Source organism: Marmota marmota, unplaced genomic scaffold, assembly GCF_001458135.2.
Source record: "Marmota marmota marmota unplaced genomic scaffold, marMar, whole genome shotgun sequence".
NCBI lineage: Eukaryota > Metazoa > Chordata > Mammalia > Rodentia > Sciuridae > Marmota > Marmota marmota.
The window spans coordinates 3968166-3990870 of NW_025999891.1; the positions used below are offsets into that span (position 1 = coordinate 3968166).

General features: G+C 46.5%; 1 protein-coding gene, 1 long non-coding RNA gene and 1 other non-coding gene across 22 annotated transcripts in view; all 3 read left to right on the forward strand.

The window, feature by feature from the left end:
* The first annotated feature begins 725 nt into the window (after window positions 1–725).
* Myo18a (myosin XVIIIA) overlaps window positions 726–22705 on the forward strand; it is a 94806-nt gene continuing 72826 nt past the window's right edge. For 5 of the 20 annotated variants that reach the window (XM_048793717.1, XM_048793737.1, XM_048793730.1 and 2 more), the window contains exons 1-2: window positions 726–972; window positions 8119–9198. In XM_048793717.1, the coding sequence (XP_048649674.1) occupies window positions 8200–9198 (999 nt within the window). In that variant the 5' untranslated portion in view covers window positions 726–972; window positions 8119–8199. The remainder of the gene's footprint in view (window positions 973–8118; window positions 9199–22705) is intronic. The other 15 variants (XM_048793723.1, XM_048793755.1, XM_048793759.1 and 12 more) reach the window with 4 other exon arrangements.
* On the forward strand, window positions 2662–2768 carry LOC125613745. The gene has a single exon (XR_007344313.1). It is a non-coding gene; the product is annotated as a U6 spliceosomal RNA (small nuclear RNA).
* On the forward strand, window positions 9205–20465 carry LOC125613398. Its single transcript, XR_007343975.1, has 2 exons — window positions 9205–11086; window positions 11259–20465. It is a non-coding gene; the product is annotated as an uncharacterized LOC125613398 (long non-coding RNA).

Below are 22705 nucleotides of genomic sequence, written 5' to 3' on the forward strand. Positions count from 1 at the left end.
GGGGCCAGGTTTAAAGATTTGAAGGGACTCACTGTGGGCTATGATTGACAGATTCCCATAGGACTCAGGATAGGGGTTTTTCAGGTCTGCTTTGGGCCAGGCCCTGCGTGCTCTAAGATCTCTATGTAGTACCCCACTTTGATCACCATCCCCCCTACCCCAGCTTTACTGAGGTACCATTATCATTTTTTGAGGTAGTCTGAATTTGAGGGTAGGGTGGTGCCCAGGTAGGACTTAGTTGGTGAAGTGGGACTTAGACCTGGTTAGTTTTCACTTCTCCCATTCACCTTTAATTTCTCTGCCCTTTGAGGAGGTAGGAATTGTGTGGTTTGTAAATTATTCACATTTCCTTGACATTTCAAACTTGAGAGTCAGGCAGCAGTTCAAGTCTGATGATTTTAATAGGGCCAAGTCCCATTTTCTCTGCCAGATACTTCATCATCACTTGCAAGGGATTATTTTTATTTTTCTCTGGTATTCAAAAATGTTGGATGATGGGTTCAAGGTCACACAGCACATGGAAGGCAGAGCAGGATGAGAACCTGCAGTTTGTAGTAGAGTGCAATACCTATGCAGCAAAGGCTTGGAGATTGTATGGTTGGAATAGCGGAGTCTAGAGAGGAGATGCCACTTGCTCAAGGTCACACAGAAGGGGGCGTGTGGCAAGGGGGGCATAGCGGAACTGGTCTGCGGGCAGGCCCCGTTTTGGACCCGGGTTAGTACTTTCTCTCCCCGCACAGGTTCTGTCGGGGCTGGCACGTTGCTGAGTCCCAAGTGAGACCCTATCGCGGCAAAAGGCGCCACGGGGCTGCGGCTGTGGCTGCGCCGGCCAGGCCGAGGGAAAATGCTAAGGGCTGCCGGACTCCCGGGCTCCCGGCGCTGCGGCGGGCGGGCCAGCTGACGTCATGCGAGAAGCGTGCATTCGGAGCAGGGTGCACACCTGGAGCCAGATAAGCTCCGTGTGACCTGGAGGTGAGTCACGCGGCGCTGCGGAGCTCAGCAGAACCGGCGGGATCAGCGCGGCGGCGGCGACTGGCAGCTCTCGCTGGGGCCGCGCGGCGGGCCGGGCCAGGTGTTGCGCGACACCTCTGAGCCAGGGCTGCGATCTCCGGTGCGGGCTTGGGACAAGTTAGGGGCCTCGTGCTGTAGGGAGCCGCCGTTCTAGGAGGTCAGAGGCCAAGGGAGAGAGGTCGGCTCTCCTGGGAAAGTATTTCCTTTGTATGTATTTATGAGTGTGGTCAGCCGGTGGGAGGTGGGGAACTGACCTAAGTATTCACCCACAGCAGCCAAGTCTGGGTGCCCCTGTCTGTCCCTGTCCTGGGAAGCTAATGTTATAGTTTCCATTTCCTGGGGTTTCTGCTTTGCCAGCTGCAGGGTGACCCATTTAAATCTGTCCCTACTTAAAGCCATAAGATACCAGTAAAGTCTCTTTTAACCAGGTCCCCAAAGTCACTGAATTCAACTTTTAAGACAGGAAGGCAACTTTAAATTGATCCTTGCAAACCCTGTTTACAACTTTAATGCGAATGGATTGCTTGCCACTCTATCAGAACTACACTTTTTGTTTTGTTTTTTAAATCTTTAAAGTTAGGAAAGTAACATGGGGGGTGTGTAGTTGAATCATTAGGAAATGTATTCAGTGGAAAACTTAAGTGTGACTTTTCCCGTTGCCACCTACTCCCCAGGGACAACCAGATACATTTTTTTCTGGGGTGGAGGGGGATGAGGGTGGATACTGGGGATTGAATCTAGGGGCTCTTTACCATTGAGATACATCCCCAGTCATTATTATTATTATTATTATTATTACCATCATCATCATCATTATTATTTTAAGACAAGTTCTCATTAAGTTGCTTAGGATCTTACTAAGTTGCTGAGGCTGGCCTTGAACTTGCCATCCTCCTGCCTCAGCCTCCTGAGCCACTGAGACTATTAGTGTGCATCACACTTGGCCCCAGACTAATTTTTAAAAGCTTGTTTTGTGTGTGTGTGTGTGTGATATTTACCTATTTATAACTAAATATATTATTTAAAAATATTTAATGTAAATATTCAACATCTTTTTTGTAAGAAATAAAGAGCATACAGAAAGAAGAAAAATCACACATATTCCCACTACTCAGAGCCTCTAGGCTTAAATTTACACACACACACACACACACACACACCTATCAGCTTAATATTCTCGTTTTAAAAGCTTAAAACCATATAGATGAAACACAAATCTGCTTTGACTATTCTAAAATCCCAATCTCCTTCCCAGAGCATATATTTTTCTATGACTATGTAAATATTGTATGTAATATACCTGTTTATTATTCATATACATATATATAGTTTTAAAAATTTTAGCATGCATTCTGTCCATCTTTCCTCACTTAACAAGATAGTATAGAATTTTTCTAGGTCAGTATATACAAATCTACCTCACTCTTTTTAATAACTGCCTAGTTGTTTTATAATTTAATTATTTCCATGGTGATTCATATTTATATGTATAGATTTGTAATTATAAACAATTCTGCAAAGATTAGCCTAGTTTATTGTGTGACTATATCTATAGATGACCTATAGAGTTGTGGAATTGTCCAAAAGTTATGAATGAACATAAATGTTTCCATAGACATCACCAACTTACCCTCCTAAAAATTTATTCAAATGCTTACTTTGGTAGCACGTACACTAACATTGGAAGAATATAGGTAAGATTAGCCTGGCCCCTGTGCAAGGATTACACACAAATTCATGAAGTATTCCATATTTTTATAGTTTAGACCAACTGGCCTTTCTGCTGCAGATATGTATATGTCATACCAGTTTGTACTCCTACCAACACATATGAGTGTTCCTGCTTCCCATCCCATAATGTTATCCATCTTTATAGTTTTTATTGAACTGCTAGATGAAAAGCAGTGTATAACTGTGGTTGTTACTGAGGCTGAATACCTGTTCATATGTGTTGGCTATTTGTATTTCTGCATCTCTGAATTGGCTGTCTGTATCCTCCACAGTAGCTATAGGGAGCTGTGGACTCAAACATGTGATCCAATTTGCCCGAGTGCTCACTAGGTTGCCTTTACTTCTTTGGGCTTTATTTTCCACATAAAAGGGGCTGAACTTATTTTAGTCATATTTGTGCTGATAGTCACTGTACACTCTCTTATCCTCTTCATCATCCCATTTAGGTTGGAAGAATGTACCACTCTTGAAAGCTTACCATGGGCTAGGCATTGTACATGTCATGCTTAAATATGCCATACATATGTGTGTGTTTAAAATTTAATTCCTGCTCCTTATATGATAGAGGCTATTATCTCCGTTTTATTTTATACATAGTGAAACCAGGCATACAGTGGCCTGAAGTGACTTGCCCAGGGCTTCATAGGTATTAACTCAGATTTGTTCTCAGTTTTGCGAACTGACATCCAAAGCCTCTGAGCTCTTTCACTAGGCTTACTTACCTTTACATCCCTTGTATTTAGTAGCTTCTTGATAGATACATTTTAAAAAATTTCTTATATACGTGACAATAGTGGAATGCATTACATTCATAATTATCCATTCATAGCACAATTTTTTCAAAACTCTGTATATAAAAAAGAGGTAGATATATTTAAAAACATATTTATTTTTTAGGTGTAGTTGGACACAATGCCTTTATTTATCTAACCCAGGGCCTTGCATGTGCTAGGAGAGTGCTCTACCACTGAGCTACAATCTCAGCCCCTAGACACATATTTTTTCTAATATTTTATCACAAAGATCTGCAAACATTTAGAAAAGTTAAAAGAATTTTACAGTCAACACCTCCCTACCTCATAAATTCAACAATTGGCATTTTCCCATCCTTGCTTACCATATTTTTATCCCTTGATTGATCTACCAAGCTGTCTTAAATTTTTGACATATCTCAAAGTAAATTGCAGCCATTGGTATACCCTACTCCACATCTTTTAGCCTATGTATCATTAACTGGAGTTCAATATTTGTTTACATTTTTTTTTTCTTTTGAGTAAATACTTATGTTCAATAAAATGCACAAATCTAACATACACTATTTGATGACAGTTGACAAATATATAGATCTGTCATCTCAAGTCCCTACGCACATTCAGGACATGAACATCACTCTAGGAGTTCCCTCATGCCCTTTTTCATACATTCTCCCATTCCCCCAACCCCAGGATAATCATTGCTTTGATTTTTTTTAACTATAGGTTAATTTTGCCTGTATTAGAGCTTTATATAAATAGAATCATACCAATATGCATTGTCAACAGCTTCTTCCCCACTTGCTTCAGATAATGTTTTTGAGATTTGTCCCTGTTATTGTGCTTATCAGCAGTTGTTTCCTTTTTGTTGCTAAGTAGCATTCCATTTTGCGTCAACATGTAAATTATTTATCCATTTTTGTGGATAGACAGGTAGATGCATGTTTGAATTGAACAGTCCTTGCCTTCAAGATGCTCACAGTTTCAAAGTGATAAAGCAGCTGAGTTGACAGATTGTATTTTGTTTTGGAAATAGAAGGGTCAAGATAATTTTGGCAGATACCTGAATTTACATACTTACCTTTCCTCCACTTAAAGTTAGGAAAGGCTGGGGCTGGGGTAGTGGCTCAGTGGTAGAGTGCTTGCCTAGCATGCATGAGGCACTGGGTTCCATCCTCAACAATGCATAAATAAATAAAATAAAGGTATTGTGCCCATCTACAACTTAAAAAAAAAAGTTAGGAAAAGCTTTCTGGAGTGAACTATTAAGTTTCCTTCACCTGCGTGAAGTGAGAAGGTGGGAGAGGAAGAAGAGGTGGATAGAAAATGTAGTCTGGAATGGGGATCGGGTAGATGTTGGTTTCAGAGCTGCTGAAGGCCTTGGGCCCATGGACAGATGATGTTGACAAATTCAAGATCTACAAGAAGATGGTGGAGCCCAGCTCTCTAGTGAAATGAGGGCTGAGGAGCATGGGTACAGCAAATCTGATCTTGGAAGAGAAACCTGCAGGCAGTCAGATAGCTCCAGATGTGTGGCTCAGGAAAAAACAGTCCATACCCAAGCCTGGCAAAAAGGGGAATGGCAGTGGGGAAGAGGTGCCTTTGTGAGCTGTGCAGGTAACAATGGCTGGATAGGGATGGTGAGTAAGGTCTGACATGTTTCAATCTCTGAAGCCCTGAGGGTTAGGATGACAGGGGTGACTTTGACAGAAAGTTAATAACTAACCTATGTCCACAAGGGACTTGGATAGTTGGAATTTTAGAGCTGGAAGAGGCCTAGATCATCTAGTTCAACCTTGAGCAAAGTGACAAGCCCAAGGTCCCCCCAACTGTGATTTCTTGGCAGATTCAGGCCTAGATATCAGATCTCCTCAAATTTCCAGCCAGCACCATTCCCTATCCTGCTGCTATGACTGACGCTCTGTTTTTCCTGCCTGCTGCAATGACATGAGGGGCAAGTTTTTGCTGAGACAGGAATTTACATGAACTTTCTTCTAAGGGACTTTTCTAGCTCAAAGACTCTAGAATTCTGGGGGCTGTTTTCCGTTGAGAGTGCCCAGCTACCTAACCTCCAGCCAAGAGCCAGAATTAGGTAAGGTTTGTAGAGTATCAGTGGATTGTTGGGATAGAGTACTATAGGCAGGTAGGTTCTTTGTGATTGGGCTAAGGCTAAAATACTCTTGTTAGTCCCCAAGGATTTTTTTTTTCTGCCTTCATATCCCCCACAGGTACCCCTGGAGCCATCTTCTAGACCAGTCAAGATGGTGTGGGTAGAGACCTGCCAAAGATCCCTTGTCTTGGTATATGATAGGTCTATGCTACATTTCTATCAACATTCAGAAGAGAGACTCCTCCGTCAAAAGTAGAGCCCTGGGGCTGGGGATGTGGCTCAAGCGGTAGCGGGCTCGCCTGGCATGCGCGCGGCCCGGGTTCGATCCTCAGCACCACATACAAACAAAGATGTTGTGTCCGCTGAAAACTAGAAAATAAACATTAAAAAAAAAGTAGAGCCCTGAAGGGGTTAGGGTTTGGGCTCAGCAGTAGTGCACTTGCCTGCCGTATATGAGGCACTGGGTTTGATTCTCAGCATATAAATTTGATTCTTAGTATATAAATAAATAAAATAAAGGTCTATCAACAACTTTAAAAATATTAAAAAAAAAAAAAAAAAAGTAAATCCCTGAAGAAAGGATGCTGGTTGTCAGGCACTCCCTGGCTCCCACCAAGTCCAGACCCAGCTGGTCAATACTGCTCCTGGCTATATGCCTTTTGGACTTTAGATTTCCTGTCTTCCAAATCCCAGTGTTCACCAAGCATTTAGAACTAACAAGTCCAGAGGGAACTTTGTTTTACTAAGTTGAAACTGAGGTCAGAGAGAGAGAGAAGAGGCTCTTGCTATGCCCACAAGGAGCTAGTGACCTGGTCAGATTTCCTACCTCTTTTGACATGCTCTACAGCTAAAGATTTCTCCAGAATTGCACTGTCAAATCTAAGAGCTGCAAGCCCAAGGAAGTTGTTGAATACTTGAAATGTGGTTCGTCTGAATTGAAATATGCTTTAAGTATAAAATACACAGTGAGTTTCAAAGACTTAATATGGAAAATAGAATTTAAAAAGCTGTCAATATTTTATATAACTTACATGTTGAGATGTCACTATTTTGGATATATTGTATTAAACAGAATATATTATTAAAGTTAATTTAACTTTTTTTTTAGTATACATAACTGGCCTATGTTACCCAGACTGGCCTTGAACTCACAATCTTCCTGCTTCAGCCTCCCAAGTAGCTAGAATTATAGTCATGTACCACCATGTCTGGATTTACCTGTTTATTTTTATCTTTTTAATGTGGCTACTAGGAGATTTTAAAATTATATATATTACTTGAATTGTCTTGTGGACAGCGTTGCTCTAGACTGAAGATGTGTTGGTCTGCTAGGAACCACAGGGGTCAGGGTGTTGTGCAGAGAGGTAATAATTAGCCAGTGCTAACTGGGGGCCTTAGGAGTTTCTGGAGGGAAGACCCTCTTAGTGGAATGGGTATCCTGGAGGCCCAGCTTGGTTGTGGGGATGGCTACGCAGAGAGAAAATACCTGTCCAGGGCCCGGTAAGAGGCCATTGCTGGAAGGGTAAGTTCATAGATCCTCTGTCTGGAACTCAGAGGGGGAAGCTTTCATGGAGAGAGAAAAAATTACAGTTAATTTCTACTTAGATGACATGGCCTATTTCTACTTCTTGTTCCTTGCTGAACAAGAAAGGCTCTCTCAATTCTACCCCCACCAGGTTTTTCTCAGTTCTGCCCCCAAAGAGGTGCACGTGAGAGTGAGGGTAGGTTGATGCCTTCAGTATACACATCCTGGAGCTGGGGTTTTCTCTCAGGCGGCCACAACTTTCTTCCTGAAGCTATATTTAGGTGTTGGTCTAGGGAAAAGGATGTAAGTTTTTCAGGATCCTGTTTATCCAGCAGACCCCACACCACCCCCACCCCGCAGCTGTCTGTCCTCTGTTTGGTCTGGAACTTCCCCTTCCTTCCCTCCCTGCTTCACTTTGGGCATCCAGGTCATAGAAAGGATGTATTGGCCCCTGAAACTCAGCATTGCCACTTATTAACTGGGTGGCATCTAACATATCCTTAACTTTCTAAGCTCCATTTTTCTCATTCGTAAAGTGGAGATAATCGCACATAACTTGCAGAAATGTTATGAGAGTCAAGAGAAAGTCATTACATAAAGGTTGGATCCCAAGATCTTCTGGGTGTCAGTGGCTAAGTCTGCTGCTGTAGGGGACATAGGAAGGAGCCTGGTAGCATGTGATGTCTATTGCTCTGGTAGACATGGCTGAAGGAGGTGATGGCAAAGAGCCCCTTTCCTTTGCCTTTTTTGCTTGAATCTTCAGTCAGATTAAAGATGGCTTGACGTTTACTCTTGCTCGCAGGTCAGGTCTTTCCAGGTATACCTAAGCCTTGGTCTAAATAATTAAATCACATGTTAAAATATTGTATAAAGCAAAGTACCTGATACATCATTAGCACTCAGTGAGGGGTAGTTGGTCATATCTGGACCGGAGATGCAGGAAGAGACTGCTGGAATAATCTTTTTTCCCTTTGTGTTTCTGTTTACAGCAGCAAGGTGGGGGTCCAAAGGTCCTGTGCTAAGCACCCATAATCCTCTAGGGGTGCCACCCAAAAAAACAAAACCCCACCATGTTTAACTTAATGAAAAAAGATAAGGACAAAGATGGCGGGCGGAAGGAGAAGAAGGAGAAAAAGGAGAAGAAAGAGCGGATGTCAGCAGCAGAGCTGCGGAGCCTGGAGGAGATGAGTCTCCGTCGTGGATTCTTCAACCTGAACCGCTCCTCCAAGCGTGACTCCAAGACACGCCTGGAAATCTCCAACCCCATCCCCATCAAGGTGGCCAGTGGGTCTGACCTGCACCTGACTGACATTGACTCTGACAGCAACCGGGGCAGCATCATCCTAGACTCGGGCCACTTAAGCACAGCCAGCTCCAGCGATGACCTCAAGGGTGAGGAAGGCAGCTTCAGGGGCTCTGTGCTGCAGCGGGCAGCCAAGTTCGGCTCACTAGCCAAGCAGAACTCACAGATGATTGTCAAGCGCTTCTCTTTCTCCCAGCGAAGTCGGGATGAAAGCGCCTCAGAAACCTCAACCCCCTCAGAGCACTCTGCAGCCCCATCACCACAGGTGGAGATAAGGACACTAGAGGGACAACTGTTGCAGCATTCTGGCCCAGGCATCCCTCGAGCAGGACACCGTTCTCGAGTCCCTGAGCTGGTGACTAAAAGGTTCCCAGCTGACCTGAGACTCCCCCCAGTGGTGCCTCCACCACCCCCTGCCCCCAGGGAACTGGAACTGCAACGAAGGCCCACCGGAGACTTTGGTTTCTCCCTGAGGCGTACAACCATGCTGGATCGTGGCCCTGAGGGCCAGGCCTATCGCCGGGTGGTTCACTTTGCTGAACCTGGTGCTGGTACCAAGGACCTGGCTCTTGGGTTGGTGCCAGGAGACCGACTGGTGGAGATTAATGGGCACAATGTGGAGAACAAGTCCAGAGATGAGATTGTGGAGATGATCCGACAGTCTGGGGACAGTGTGCGGCTTAAGGTTCAGCCCATCCCAGAGCTCAGCGAGTTGAGCCGGAGCTGGTTGCGGAGTGGCGACGGACACCGCAGGGAGCCAGCCGATGTGAGTTCTTCCCTGAGTACCAGGGGTGAGCAGGGATCTGGGATGTGGGCATTTCATGCAGTTGTACTTAGGCGGATAACTGAGAGTGCCCAAGAGCTGTGGTCAGACCCTAGACAGCATAGAAGTTGGAGGATTGTATCATTCCTTGGGCCTGTAGGGAGAAGTAACATCAGGAGAGGGTGTCCCATGCCAGATGCTTACTACGGGATTCATACCTTTGTCTTCGTCAAGCAGCTAAGTACAACTCCTCAAAGGTTCATTGTGATAGAGTTTTCAATAGTTTCTCCAGGCCTCATGGTTTGATGTTTTCCTCTAGCGTTCTGTTGGATTGACTTGATTGAATTCAGCATAATGCCTTTCTCAAGGGTGTCAGGCAAGAACAGGTTCTGCCTAAACTTTAGCTGTATCCCTGGAGCCCTCAGGAGAGGTTTTTATTGGTTGGTAAAATTGCCATGTCAGTGTTCAGTTTCGTGATATGAAGACAGGTTACAGTTTTGGTCACCTTATGTTCTGAGCCCTAAATTGGGACATGTAGGCTAACATGTGCTACTTTCAGATAGGAGGGACAATATGGACACTAAAAGATAGGAATTCCATGTTTATTTAGATTTTGGAGATAACAGAAAAATGACAAATGATTTCAAATTAGGGCTGAACATTTGGGGTGAAGAGCTGTGTGTACAGAGGAAGTCAGCTGGGAACCTTTTAGTGACCAGCCCTGGGGAAGATGACCTTCTCCAGGGCCTCTTCGTGCTCCTGAGTAGGCAAGGCATTAAATACCAAGTGAGATCTCAGAGTAGCAGGACAAGATCATGGAGGCCCTTGTAAACCATGGTTGGAGTTAGATTTTATCCCACTGAAGTGGGACCATCGAAGAATTTGAAATAGAGGAGTGATTGGGTGTTATTTATAAAGGCTGCAAGAATTTTAGGGGCTGGGGATGTGGCTCAAGCAGTAGTGCGCTCTCCTGGCATGCGAGGCGCTGGGTTTGATCCTCAGCACCACATAAAAAAAAGTAAAATAAAGATGTTGTGTCCACCGAAAACTGAAAAATAAATATTAAAAAAAGAAGAAGAATTTTTATTACTCTCCCAGAAGAATAAAAAGGATGACTCTGGAAAATCAACAGAAATCAAACCTCCAGAGATAATGTATCCTGACTATCCCTGAGATCCCTAACTCTGATCCTGCCCACGCAAAACTACAGAGGAAGGCATGAGAGCAGAGATTTAGATCAGATGAATGGGCAGGTCTCGATGGGGAACTAAAACCTTTAACCCCAGTGGTCTTTTGATGGGCCTGGGGGAGGGGTGACATAGTTTGGAATATCCTGCCTAGAGATAGGCATATCCTTCCCTCCCTGTTGTGGGTTTTAGGACTGTCCAGATCTGGGCCTTGCAGCCTGACCAGTGCACAGCTGGCTGGGACCTTTCAGCACTAAGTGGCCAGCCAGATGTGTCAAAGTCAAAAAGAAGAGGAAGTGCTAAGGAAGCAGGCAGAGTCCAGCTCCAAGCTTTCTCCCAGGGAGAGGAAATGGACATTCAGAATGGCTGTTCAACCTGACAGTATATTGGGCCCAGAGTGGCAGGGTCATACTCTGGCAGGACACACTGAACTTGGGTTCAAGGTCTTCCTTTACCCTGGGGCTAGTTGGGTTTGGGTAGCTTTGTGGTCAGGGTGAGTAGTGAGTGAGAAGGAGCTTGTGTAGAATCCAGGGGAAGGCCTGACTCATTCATTCTGAAAGCACACATTGAGCACTTGCTGCATGTTAGCTGGCAAGTTAGACTGAACTCAGGGAACTAAGATTTCGAGGAGGAAGACAAGGGCCTTCCCCTGTCTTTCCCTTGGAAGTCTTAGTTCCCTGAGTTCTTTATTTTTAAAACCAAAGGTTGGGCTGGGATGTAGCTCAGTGGCAAAGCGTCTGCCTTGCATTCGCAAAGCCCTGGGTTCGACCCCCAGTTCCAAAAAAGACAAAAAAAAGAACCCCACCAAAAAAAAAAAAAGACTAAAAAACAAAACAAAAAAAAACCTTTAAAAAAAAAAAATAAATAAAACCAAAGGTTGTAATGCATTGCTATGTCTCTACTTTCTCCCAGGCTAAGATTGCTTTTAACAGATGGAATTTTCTTCTTAAAGCATAAATTCCCCTGGGTGTTGTTTCTAGCTCCCTGCTGAACCACAGCAAGGCCTCTGTGGGGCTCCAGGTTTGACATCCCAGATGCCATTTAGTTCTCTCTCTGTAGCCCAGGGATCATCCTGGCATCTCACATTTCCTAGCCACTCTTCCTTTCCGACTAGCTGCTGCTGTCCCATCCCTGGGGAGGTGGATGGTTTAGCTTTGGAGGCGCCGGTGGAATCCATGTTACAGCTGGTATCCCTGAAACACTGGCTTGCTCTCGCCCCAAGGGGCAAGCCCAGCTGTTACCCAGAGGACTTCTTCCCTAGGCCTCAGCTTGGCAGATCTGGCAGCAGACACAGTAGAAAACTCCATCCCATGTGTCTTCCTGGAGCTATCTGGCAGTACAAGGCACACAGGACTGAAAAAAGCCCTTTCCCCACCTGGGTGTTGGTGAGGACTTGAGCCACAAGCAGACAGAAGCAGAGCCTCAGCATTTCTAGCTTTCTGCGATAGACTTCATGAGCTGGAACGGAATAGGGGTAGGGATGGCAGCTCTCCTATGGCCCTCAGCCTCTATCTCTTTCTCTTCCTCCCACTCCGATTCCTGCTACTTTTCTTGGCATCAGTTCTAATTTCAGTTCTGCACCAAGAAAAGAATTTTCTCAGGGCTGGAGCTGTAGCTCAGTGGTAGAATACTTGCCTAGCATGTGTGAGGCACTGGGTTTGATCCTCAGCACCACATAAAAATTAAATAAATAAAAGTGTTGTGTCCATCTAAAATCTAAAAAAAGAAAAATTAAAAAAGAAAGAAAGAAAGAAAGAAAGAAAGAAAGAAAAGAGCCTTCTCACTTCCAGGCTCCTGGTCAGGGTACCCTGATGATGGGAGCCCCACAGGGATAACTTCTGGTGGCCACCCTGCCCATCAGGCAGTTCATCAACTGTGTCCACATGTTGTCTATCTCCAGAGAGCTCCGAGGGAGCTGACCAACTATCTGTTCTCTCTGACACACAGAGGGCGGCCAGGGCTCCACGGCTCCTCTCTGTAGCCTATTCCAAAGGCCCCAGGGAGACACACCCCTTCAGGTTTCCCTCTCACCCTGGAGTGTGCAGAATGCTTGGTTCACACTTTCTTCATGTGTTCCTGTAGCCACTCGATGAGGTTCCATGGGGAGTAGGGGTAAGCCACAGTGATAGGATAGATTCAGGGCCTGACAAATTCTGAGAGAAGCAGTTCTTTCTTCTGCCATCTCTCCTTCCATCTACCTACCCACAAGAGGCTTCACATACAGTGTTGGGAATGGTCAGCAAAAGCTGCCATCTGCATAGGAGTTGAGTGATAGGAGTCAGGAGGAAGTGGAAGACTGTGATAGACCCATGCCAAGGCCTCAAAGTTGGAGAAAGAAGGACATGTTTGGGGAGCAAGGCATATTTTGGGAAGGACAGTGAATGCTGACAGAAGCAGCAGGAGAGAGAAGCAGAGGCTACCTAGGTCCCTGTGAATTTTGCTGAGGAGTGTGAACTTTAACCCAGGGGCCTCAAAACCATTCCAATCAGTAGGGAGTGACAGGAAAAGAGTTTAGAAAATCTCTCTGCCAGCTTCTGGAGAATGCTTGAGGACATAGCAGGGGTCACCATGGGGAGGGCTAGTTGGGAGGCCTTTGAAATAATCCTTGGAGAGCAGATGGAGGCCTCGACATGGGAAGAAGTGGCAGGAATGAACAGAAGTATTTGACTCTGTGAACCAAGGCAGGCACTTAGTCTTGGTGAGTGACTGAGTGATAAGGGGTCAAGTCTACTGCTAGCTTGGTGCAGACATGCTCCTTCTTTCCTTGATTCCTCAGAGAAAGTTTCTGTGGGGGCATCTATGTTTGCTAATTGCCAAGTGTTCCCTGAGTCTGGTGAGGTCAGGGGAGGTGTTGGTAAAGATAAGGATCATAAAACCCAATCAGATCAAAAGTACTTCCTCCAGTTAGTTCCATGAGTCTGGATGGGAAAGTTAAGTCCTACAGTCTGGGCTGGGGACTAGGGACTGGGAGAGAAGGAGGCTGGCCCCTTTGGTTTATAAAGTGGGCCTTTACAATGTCCTATGCTTATTCTCAGTGGACCCATCCTAGGGGACAAGCAAATTGTCAGGGAGTGTAGGATGTTTTTTCTGGAAACATCAGAAAAGACTGTCTACCTAAATCCTGGTCCATGTGGTTGTCCCTTCCATAAAGAGCCAGAGGAGCCAGCCTGCATGGGCATCCTCCCCAGAAAGCAGTGTCTTTCTGGTTTTGAGAATGGGAGGAGTCAGGGGGTTTTAAAGAAGACCATGACTTCCTCCCAGACAAGCTAAGTTTCTGAAATCTCTGATGTGATTGCTTCTTCTCATGGAGCATGGGGTTTGTAGTCAAGGACTCAGGTTCTTTAAAGCTCTTGTCCACCTAAACTACCTCCACCCTCAGGAGAGGTTGGGAGTAAGCAGACTTCAGTGGAAAGAACATGGGCTTTGGGGCCCAGAAGACCTGCTTTGTGTTTTACCCAAGTTAACTTTTCTGAGCCTCCACATACTCATTTCCTCAATAAACAGTTAATGAAGTCTGCTTATGGACCAGGCACTGTGCTGGGCACTGGGGGATTAAATGAACAGAATGTGATCTTTCCTTGAGGAAGCACAGGACTAAGTAAGACCTGCAACCAGGCACATAGATGCTATTAGAGAAATCTGTGCAAGTGCACAGTGGGACAGGAAGTTGGAAGTAGCAGTTCTGCCCTGGGGGAAATGGTGGCAATTAGGAGAGGCCTCCTAGAGGAGGTGACTCGTGATCCTTATAAAATGGACATATTTTTTTTCTCCTAGAGTTTGAGAAGGTTAAATTGGAGAAGGATGCACACTCATGTCCTATTTCTGAGGATAGAATTGAGGCTAACAGGAAAGACTTCTGTGTATCATATTTTGTGTGCTTTACTTAAGATAAGTATGTTTATGTAGTAGGTGAGATCACTATGTGAGACTGTGGCAGGTGGTATCTTAGAAAGAGCAGGACTCTTTCCCCTGCCCAGCCATCCAAGGAAGTTAATTTTGGGCTTCCTGATACTCTCCTGTCATTGTCCAAAGAGGACCTGTTGCTTTTGTCTTAACTTTCTCTTTTAGCTCTATCCTTTAAGATAGTCAACTGAAGGAAGAGAGGGAATGCTGGGTGTTCCCTTTCCTTTTCTAGCTTTCTGGAGCCCAGCAGGCTTGGTCATGGGTGGCCCTGTAGGAAGGAGATTGGCCCTGTAGGGTTGCCTGAATCTGAGAGAAGTTTAGGAAAGCCTCCCTGCTGGCTGTTGTGGAAGCCTGCGTCCCTGGGTGAAAATGGTATGAACCACATCTGCCTTGTCCCCAGGGTTCTTGGGTGCTGTCAGTGGGAATTGCAGGATTCAAAGGACAGGCTGGAAAATGTACTGCTTCCAGTTCTGCCAAGCTGACTTCTGCGCACCAAGCTTTCCTAGAGGCTTCTGGTGGTGGCAGAGCTGCTGGGTACTGCCCAGGCTCAGTGTTCTAGAATGCTTCTGTTCCTAATTTTACTTCAAATGATCTTTAGAGGGCTTTTTTTTGTTTTGTTTTGTTTTTGTTTTAAACAGGAAATTTTTATTTCATTTTGTGCCAAAGCTTCAGGCACCTCTGGCATCAGAGAGTCTTGCAATGTGAGAGTTATGGCTTGGGGGCTCAGTGTGGAACCCAAACTAAGTCCTCATGGTAATGTGGAGCCGGTGGGAAGGTGTCAAGGGGGCAAGAAGTGGTGGGTGGAAGGTCTCTGGGACCATTTTGGGGGTTATCTATCCAGGATTAGTGGAACACGTGGGACCAGCAGGGTAAAGCAGTGGGCTAGGTCATTTCTGTTCTTCCAGGTCACCTTTTTCTGTCCTTGAAGGCACTATTCTGCCTTCTTTCCATTGAGATGGTAGACAAATAGCAGTCCCAGAGTGTCCTGGCCACATAGCCTGTGGGTGGTGGGCACAGTGCCCAGGCCACATTGAACTGGGTGTGGGTACATGTCCTGGTCAGTGGATATTTTTGCAGGCTCAGCTAGGAGCACTGGCAAGGGGTCAGGGTCTTAAAGGTAGCTTTCTTTGGCTCCCTCCAGCCCTGGCCAGAATCCCCTCCAGCCTGCCCCGATATCTCCCAGCTACCCTGCCCTCTGCCCTCTGCTTCCTTCTAATCTCTCTTATTTACATTGAAATGGTTCTGGAAAATACCAGATAGGCAAACACCCTGACTGGGGGTGGCTGAGGAGTGGGGTGAAGGGGAGTGTGTGGCGGGTGGGAACACAAGTATTTTAAAAATGCTGCAAATCTCTACAGCGTTTCCCAGAAACCACAAGCACGCGTTCTGCCTGCCAGCAGGGTTCCCGCCACCCCACTGCACTGAGCTGCTAGACTGTCCTCACTTTGGCCCAGGGTGGAAGGCAGCATCTGGGGTGGCAATGGGGTCCCATAACCCAGATGGGGTGGGGGCTCCCCTGCTGCCCAGGCAGGCTGCTTGGTGCCTGCGTTGTCAGTCTGGGCAGCGGTATGGATGTGCCCCAGGCATCCGGCTGCACTGTAGACACTGAGTATGCCAGTCAGGCACTGTGAAGGAATGGTGTTTTAACAGCCTCCTGCCCCCTGCTGTGCAGATTTGGGGGGGCAGCCAACTCTAGAGTCCTGCATGGTGTTTGGCAACAGCTTCTGTTCTGTTAAATACAGGGGACAGTGTCAGCAAAGCTTATTTTTTCAGTTGTTGGCTCTGGTTTGGTTGGGAAGCTATTTCCTTAGACCTAGGTCACCACTCTGGCTCCCTTAATCTCCTGCCATATGTCCCTCAGAATCAGGGCATGGTGTTCTTCCCTGGCACAGCTCAGCCCCTGCACTTTCCATAGACTCTGGCCAGGGAAGATTGTAGAGGGTTCTCCATGTGGTGCCCAGCACAGCGGGTGCTCCTGGGTGGCATTCAATGGCCTGGTTAAGATTCTACTGAGAAGTACCTTGAGGGAAGAAGGCATGGAAAGTAATGGGAGGTGAGACTCATGGCATGCATTCACTGGGTGTCAGGCACTGTTCTAGATGTTTCACATGTTAACTCATTTAATTTTCCCAATAACCCTTTGCATTAGGTATTATAATAATCTGTTTCACAGTTGAGAAAACTGGACTACCACCAATGATTGTATAATGGGTTAAGGTTAAGCAAGTTGTATAAGGTTGCATAGCTATAAAGTGACTTATTAGGATTTGAACTCAGGCCATTGACTCTTAATTAGTGTGCTAGAGCATACAGGAAAGCATTATGTGGCTAGCCTTACAAATCTCCTATCCAGCACAGACCTGGGCCCTTCTGATACCTGCTGCCTGTGATACTAGAAGCCTCTTCATCTAGTCTTCCTTCTAGAAGGAAGGGGAATCCAGGGATGACTGGCCTCTCTTGCTCTGTGGACAGTGTTCAGAAGAAGACTGTGACTGGTGCTTTCAGTGTCTCTTGAGGGTCAGTCAGAGGAAGTGAACCCAAGTGGAAGCAGGCAGAGTTTAATCTGGTGGGGGCTGAGAAATGAAGGAAAGAATGGCTGAGGGAAACTTCAAGAAGGGATGAGACAGCTGCTTCGACAGGTTTGCTGTTGTCCCCCAGGGGTGGAGAAGGGACACACAGTTGGTTCTCATGCAGCTTCTTTGCTAGATCCTAGATCCAGCAGGCAGGGGGACACTGGCTCCCTCACCTTTTGTTGCCCATACTGGCATGCTAGTACTGATCTCCATAGCATTTGGGGTGGCTGGATCCCCATAGTGTCACTTCTGAACAGGAGCACTGCCTAAGACTGTGCACTGTTGTTCTGTGTGCATTGTGGGAAAAAGGTGGAGGAGCAAGGTTGGCCGAGGGTCTAACAGGTGGTGGGTGTGTAACCCAGAGTTCTCATCAGCTTCCATGGTGGATACCTGACACTCCTCTTGTTGATAGTGCCTTTCCCTGCCTACATGCTTACACATGCACATTGGCCCCAATTTGAATGTCACTTCCTCAAGGAAGCCTTCCTGGATCCTCTCAGACCTTATGAGTTCCTCATCCTGGCAGCACCCATCCTTCTCCTTCATAGCACCTATCAAGTTCTGATTGATTAGTTATCTAATGTTAGAACACTTCATGAGAGCAGCAGATATTTGTTGAAGGAAAGATGATTCTCAAACTGTGAACTGGTTGCCCATTCTCTCTGTCTAGTCTTCCTTGTTTACTTCAGTTTTGGTTATTAGAACCCTCTCCTCTGACGGGCCCTGGTGACGGTCTGCAGTACATTACTATGTCCTGCCTCCACCCACTAGCTCTGTCTCTTCTGTGCTTGGGGACTTGGCACAAAGGAGTGCAGGAGAGTGGGTTCCATAAGCATCCAGGAGCAGAGGCCTGGGGAAGGCACCAGCTTGGGTGAGAAGGAGCTTCAGGGTTACATGGGGACCGTAAAGTGTCCCATCCAGGGGACCTGAAGGAATGTGCCTGTCTGGCCACAGGTCTCTGAGGGTTGGAATGTGGCCCTGTAGGGCTCAAGGCTTCCTCTTCCCTCCTGCTGCTTTCCCTGGACTGCCTTCCTGCCGGAATGTCTGCAGACTGGGAATTTTCACGACAAAGATCTTTCCCAGTCAGAGCACAACAAATTCCAGCTGGAGCCTGGGGACAGCTCCCACATGGGTAGGGGCCACCAGAGAGGATAGGACTGGTGCTAGGGCAGCTGGAACTGCTCTGCTCTGGGGGCCCAGCATAGATTCCATTTCCTACTGGGAGACACAAACATCTCTCTCCCTCTTGGGCTTCTGGCACTAAAGGGCTCAAGAGAAGAAGTGGGAGGACTTGGAGATGAGAGACTTCACCTCTCGGAGCAGAGAAGTGGCTGGCCATTTCCCACAAGGCCTCACTTCCTCCAATCCATTGGTGATTCAGGAAGGGGAGTTGCCTCAGATTCCATCCTCAGGTAGGGCCTGCCTGCCAGACCCAGGTTCTCTGGCCTACAGCATCGACCCAGCCCCTGTAGGAGATGGCACTACTGAATTTGTCACACATGTCTGTCCTCTACTCTGTGGGCCCCACAACATCTCCAGGACCTGGTGCCTCTGTTAGGGACCTTTCTGGCCCCTGTACCCTTTGCCCTCTGATCTTATTTTTGCTGGCTCCTCCCTCTCATTCCCATTTCTTCAAGGAGCTGACTCACTTCCTCCTTCCCTCCCTGTGGCAAGCAGGGCAGGGCACTTCTAGTATGACTAGGAGGTTGCCTCTGGCTTTGGAGCAGGAGGGGGCTGAAGGTGAGGTGGGGAGCCTTGGCTCTGGGCCATAGGGAGATCAATGACCCTGGAGCCTTTGTGCAGTCAGGGCATGTCAGGAAGTCTTGAGGAGCACCTGTTCCATATCACACTGTGGGCTTGGTCTGTGGAGGAGAAAGTCTAAGGTGGTCCCTGTGATTAGGGAGTCTGTACTTTCTCCAGAACTAGACAGCTGTGAAAAGCTAGATCTTGGTGCTGGGTGGCATAGGCTAGAGTCCAAGCAGTGACAGCACTATCAGACAGCATGAGACCATCATGATTTTCTGTGCCACCCAGTTTCATGCCCAGCCCCCTCACATGGAGGGGAGAATATCTGGAGATCTCAGTGGAACCTTTCAGGGCACAATGAAGTAGAAGGATCTGATCTATCTCCTTAATGAGTTCTTCCTGCTGGGGCCCTGTCTCCTGCTCCTCTTCACACTGCCTCCCTCACTTGTGGATTGGTTTGATTATGGAGCTGATTACAGAAGCCCTGGCTTCAGAGTGGTAAAAGGCCTCCTCCATCACTGGGCTGGCATCTTCCACCTCGCCCTCCCCGGAGCTGTCCAGGCTGCAGCAGCCTGTGTGCCTGGCACCAGGCGCTAGGGAATCCAGCCTATGCTGAGCCTGGCACAGCCTTGCCTTCTTCTCAGTAGGTGCCTAGGTTACCTAAAGGACACAGATATGGGGTAAGGTCCCATTCCCACTTATTTGGACATGCACTGAGATCAGTAGAGGCAAGAGGGAAACTGGGCCCCTGGCCTGAGAAGCCTTGGGGGAAACGGCTGTGGTTTGACTTCCTGGAATTCAGTGACTAGCAAACACCCCTGTTCTCCTTAGTACTTGGCTTTGCCTGGCAGAACGGTATTGCACAGCAGCTTGAGATTCTGGCCTCAGGATTTCTGGAGAGTGACAGGAGTTTCTTGTTTAGCTGGGTGGATGGGAACAGGCAGGAATGAGGCCTAGGCTTGGAGAAGGTGAAGGGTGTCAACCTGACCACCTCACCCAAAATGCCCTCACCTTCCCTTGTGGGAGGTGAACCACCCTGTACAGGCACATAGATGCCTGCCTGCATTCCTCTTTATTATTTCTTTATGGTTCCTTGCCTCCACCCATCATTTCTTGGCTTTGACCTGAGGAAGAGAATCATAGAACTGGGATCTGTGACAGGACATCCAGCTCAGGAATGGCCTGAGTGCCATGCACATACCCCCTACAGAATCTAGAACTGTTTTTTCTTCTCTTTCCCCTCCTTCTGCCACCAGTCTTTAGTCCTTCTAAGCTGTCTTCACCTTCTCTGTCCAGGGGAAGGCTGGCCTTGGCTTCCCCACCCAGCCCCTTTGTCTTTCAACTAGTTTTCAGGCCTCTTTTCTGTGCCTCTAAAAGAGCGACCCATCCTATAAAGGCCCCTGTACCCTCATTCCCACCCATTCTCTTCAAAATGCCCAGTCTGCAGCTCTTATTGTTGCTGTAGGAACAGATGCTTGGTAAACAGGAATTGAACGAAAGGGTTTGGTTTTGCTTATAGGAACTGCTTTCAGCTCATTTAGGAAGGAGAAGGAGATAGAAGGCAGCACAGGCAGAAAGGCCCAGAAATCAGAAGCTATGTTTAACTGTGTGTATTGTCAATATATTGTTATGAGTTGGGTGGTGCATGTATTCCAGCTGGACTGCCTGGTCCAAATTCTAACTCTGCTATTTACTAGGTCAGTGACCTTGGGCAAGTTATTTAATTTCTTTGGGCCTCATTTTCCTCGTCTATAAAATGAGAACTATGGTAATTCTTTCCTTCTAAGATTTTTCTAAGGATTAAAGGAATCAATACATACAAAATCACTTATAACAGCCTCATAATAATGCCTCCTGAGTATGTTAGTACCCCTATCCACAGGGGATACATCCCAAGACCCTCGATGGCTGCCTAAAACTGTAGATATTACTGAACTGTGTGAGTATCATGTTTTACCTATACATGCATATATATGAAAAAATTTAATTTATGTTAGATAAAGTAAGAGATTAACAGTAATACTGAGTAATTACAACAGTATACTGTAGTAAAAGTTATTTAAAACTGATGAATTATTTATTTTTGGAAACTTCCATTAAATATTTTTGGATTGAAACTGTAGCAAGTGAAACCATAAATAAAGTGGGGGACTATCATGGTCATCATTAATCCATCTCTGATACCTTGGAAAGCATTTGGTGCCTGGTAGCATAGACCATCTGCCCATAGGAATGCCACAGGCCCTGTTCCTATTAATGACTCAGCTGTGAGTCCTTTACTCTTGTCCTCAGGCTGGTGCTTTTGCTCAATGTGTCCTTAGGGTAGAGATAGGGAAACAGGCCCAAGTTTAACTCAGGGTGGCAAATCATCCCAGAGTGGCTTTGCCCTGAGTTTCCAATCTGGTGTCTCGTTTGATGCCAGTTTTTCAAATTATGCTGCTTTTTCTGTGACTTCCCTCAGTCAAATTATTGGCTGATGCCAATACCTTTAGAGTGCCAGGCTTCTTCCTACCTATTTGTTTTCCAGTTGGACCACCCCTCCCTCCCTCCCCCCACCTCTATATTTTTTTGTCATTTCATAGTTTATTCTGTTTCTTCACACCCATCTTGCTCCTGGAAACCTACCAAGGGTTAGGGTTAAGCAAGAACTGAGGTATAGAACAGAAAGACAACCTTGACCTGCCAGTTCCTGGGTCTGTCCTCTGCTCCTTCATCACATATATGAATTAATCTGGACTCTCCTGTTGGATTTTCTAGCCACTATGGCAGAATCTCTCAGACTGAGTCCCTGGGATAGAATGTGAGAGTGGTTAGGTCTATTTCTCTTGACTTCTTCTCCCATGCATCCAGGCCTAGTGGAGCTTGCCTGAGCCTCTCTAGCTTGTCACAGGGTTTGGTTTATCCAGCTGGCCAAACAGGGAGGTGTCCAGTTATGGCCTTCATTGCCCATGAAGGAACTCCTAGCATCTTGACCTTGACAAGGTTTCAGAAATCTTATTTGCCCTTGAAAGTTCAGGGTTCTATGGGGACTTCTCTCTTTGGAGCACTAATAGCTGATGAGTCCTGCAGTGGGTGCCAGGGAAACCCTCAGGCCACTACATTCCAGATGTCTTAGCCATGCAAGGTCCAGAGACTGGAAACAAGGAACAATTGTGCAGCACTGAGGGGCTTTCTCCTGAGCCTGGGACACCAGTGGGGTGGGGGCAGGCTTCCATTCAGCCTTGCCTTTTCAGGCCTGTGGCATCTGGCTTCTGCTTTCCAGCTGGGTGTTAATTGTGACTTCAGTCCCCTCCCCCACTTCTTTTTGAAGCCTAAGAAATAAGACATGTGGGACAAGGGTCTAAGCAAATTCTGGGCAGAGATAGTAGAGAACAGCAGGTAGTCAGGGCCACCACCTAAAGGAGGCTTTGTCAAGAATGACCAGGACAAACTAGAAGGGGGAACCTCCAGACCAGACTTGTCCTACTGAACATACTGCAAAGATAGAAATGTTCTGAGGTCTGTGCTGTCCAACTCAGTAGCCATGAGTCACAAGTGGCTATTATGCACTTGAAATATGGCTAATGGGAACAGTCTTTTAAATTTGTTTTTTATTTACTGAGAAGTACCTCATTGTTTTGATTTAACTTCAATTAAACAACCATCCCTGGCTAGTGGCTACCATATTGAACAGTGTGGCTAAAACAGGAAGGTTCATCTCTTTCAGTGTTCCCCTGGAGATGCTGGGCTGGTGGCATTTCCCCTTTCTCTCAGGAAGGAAGGTTTGTCCTCTGGCTATTTCTCCACTTCACCAGCTTTGGAATCCTAATGCCCCAGGGCAAACAGGTCCCTGGCGGTGTGCCACCACAACTGGGGCTTCCTCACCTTGCCAAGCACATCTTCTGCCCAGCCCGGTAACACACAGGTGCTCACATGCCCATGGGTTTGGCAGACTATTTTCATGTGGGGGAGGAGGGCTGGTAGGCAAGGCAGGGGCTTTTGTTTCTTCCTACTTCCTTGGGACTGAGTGGGTACTTTTATTTCAAAGATTTCTAGAAATAGGCCCAAAAAGGGGTTCCAGAAGTGAATGCCCAGATTCTCAAATACTTACTGAATGTTTGG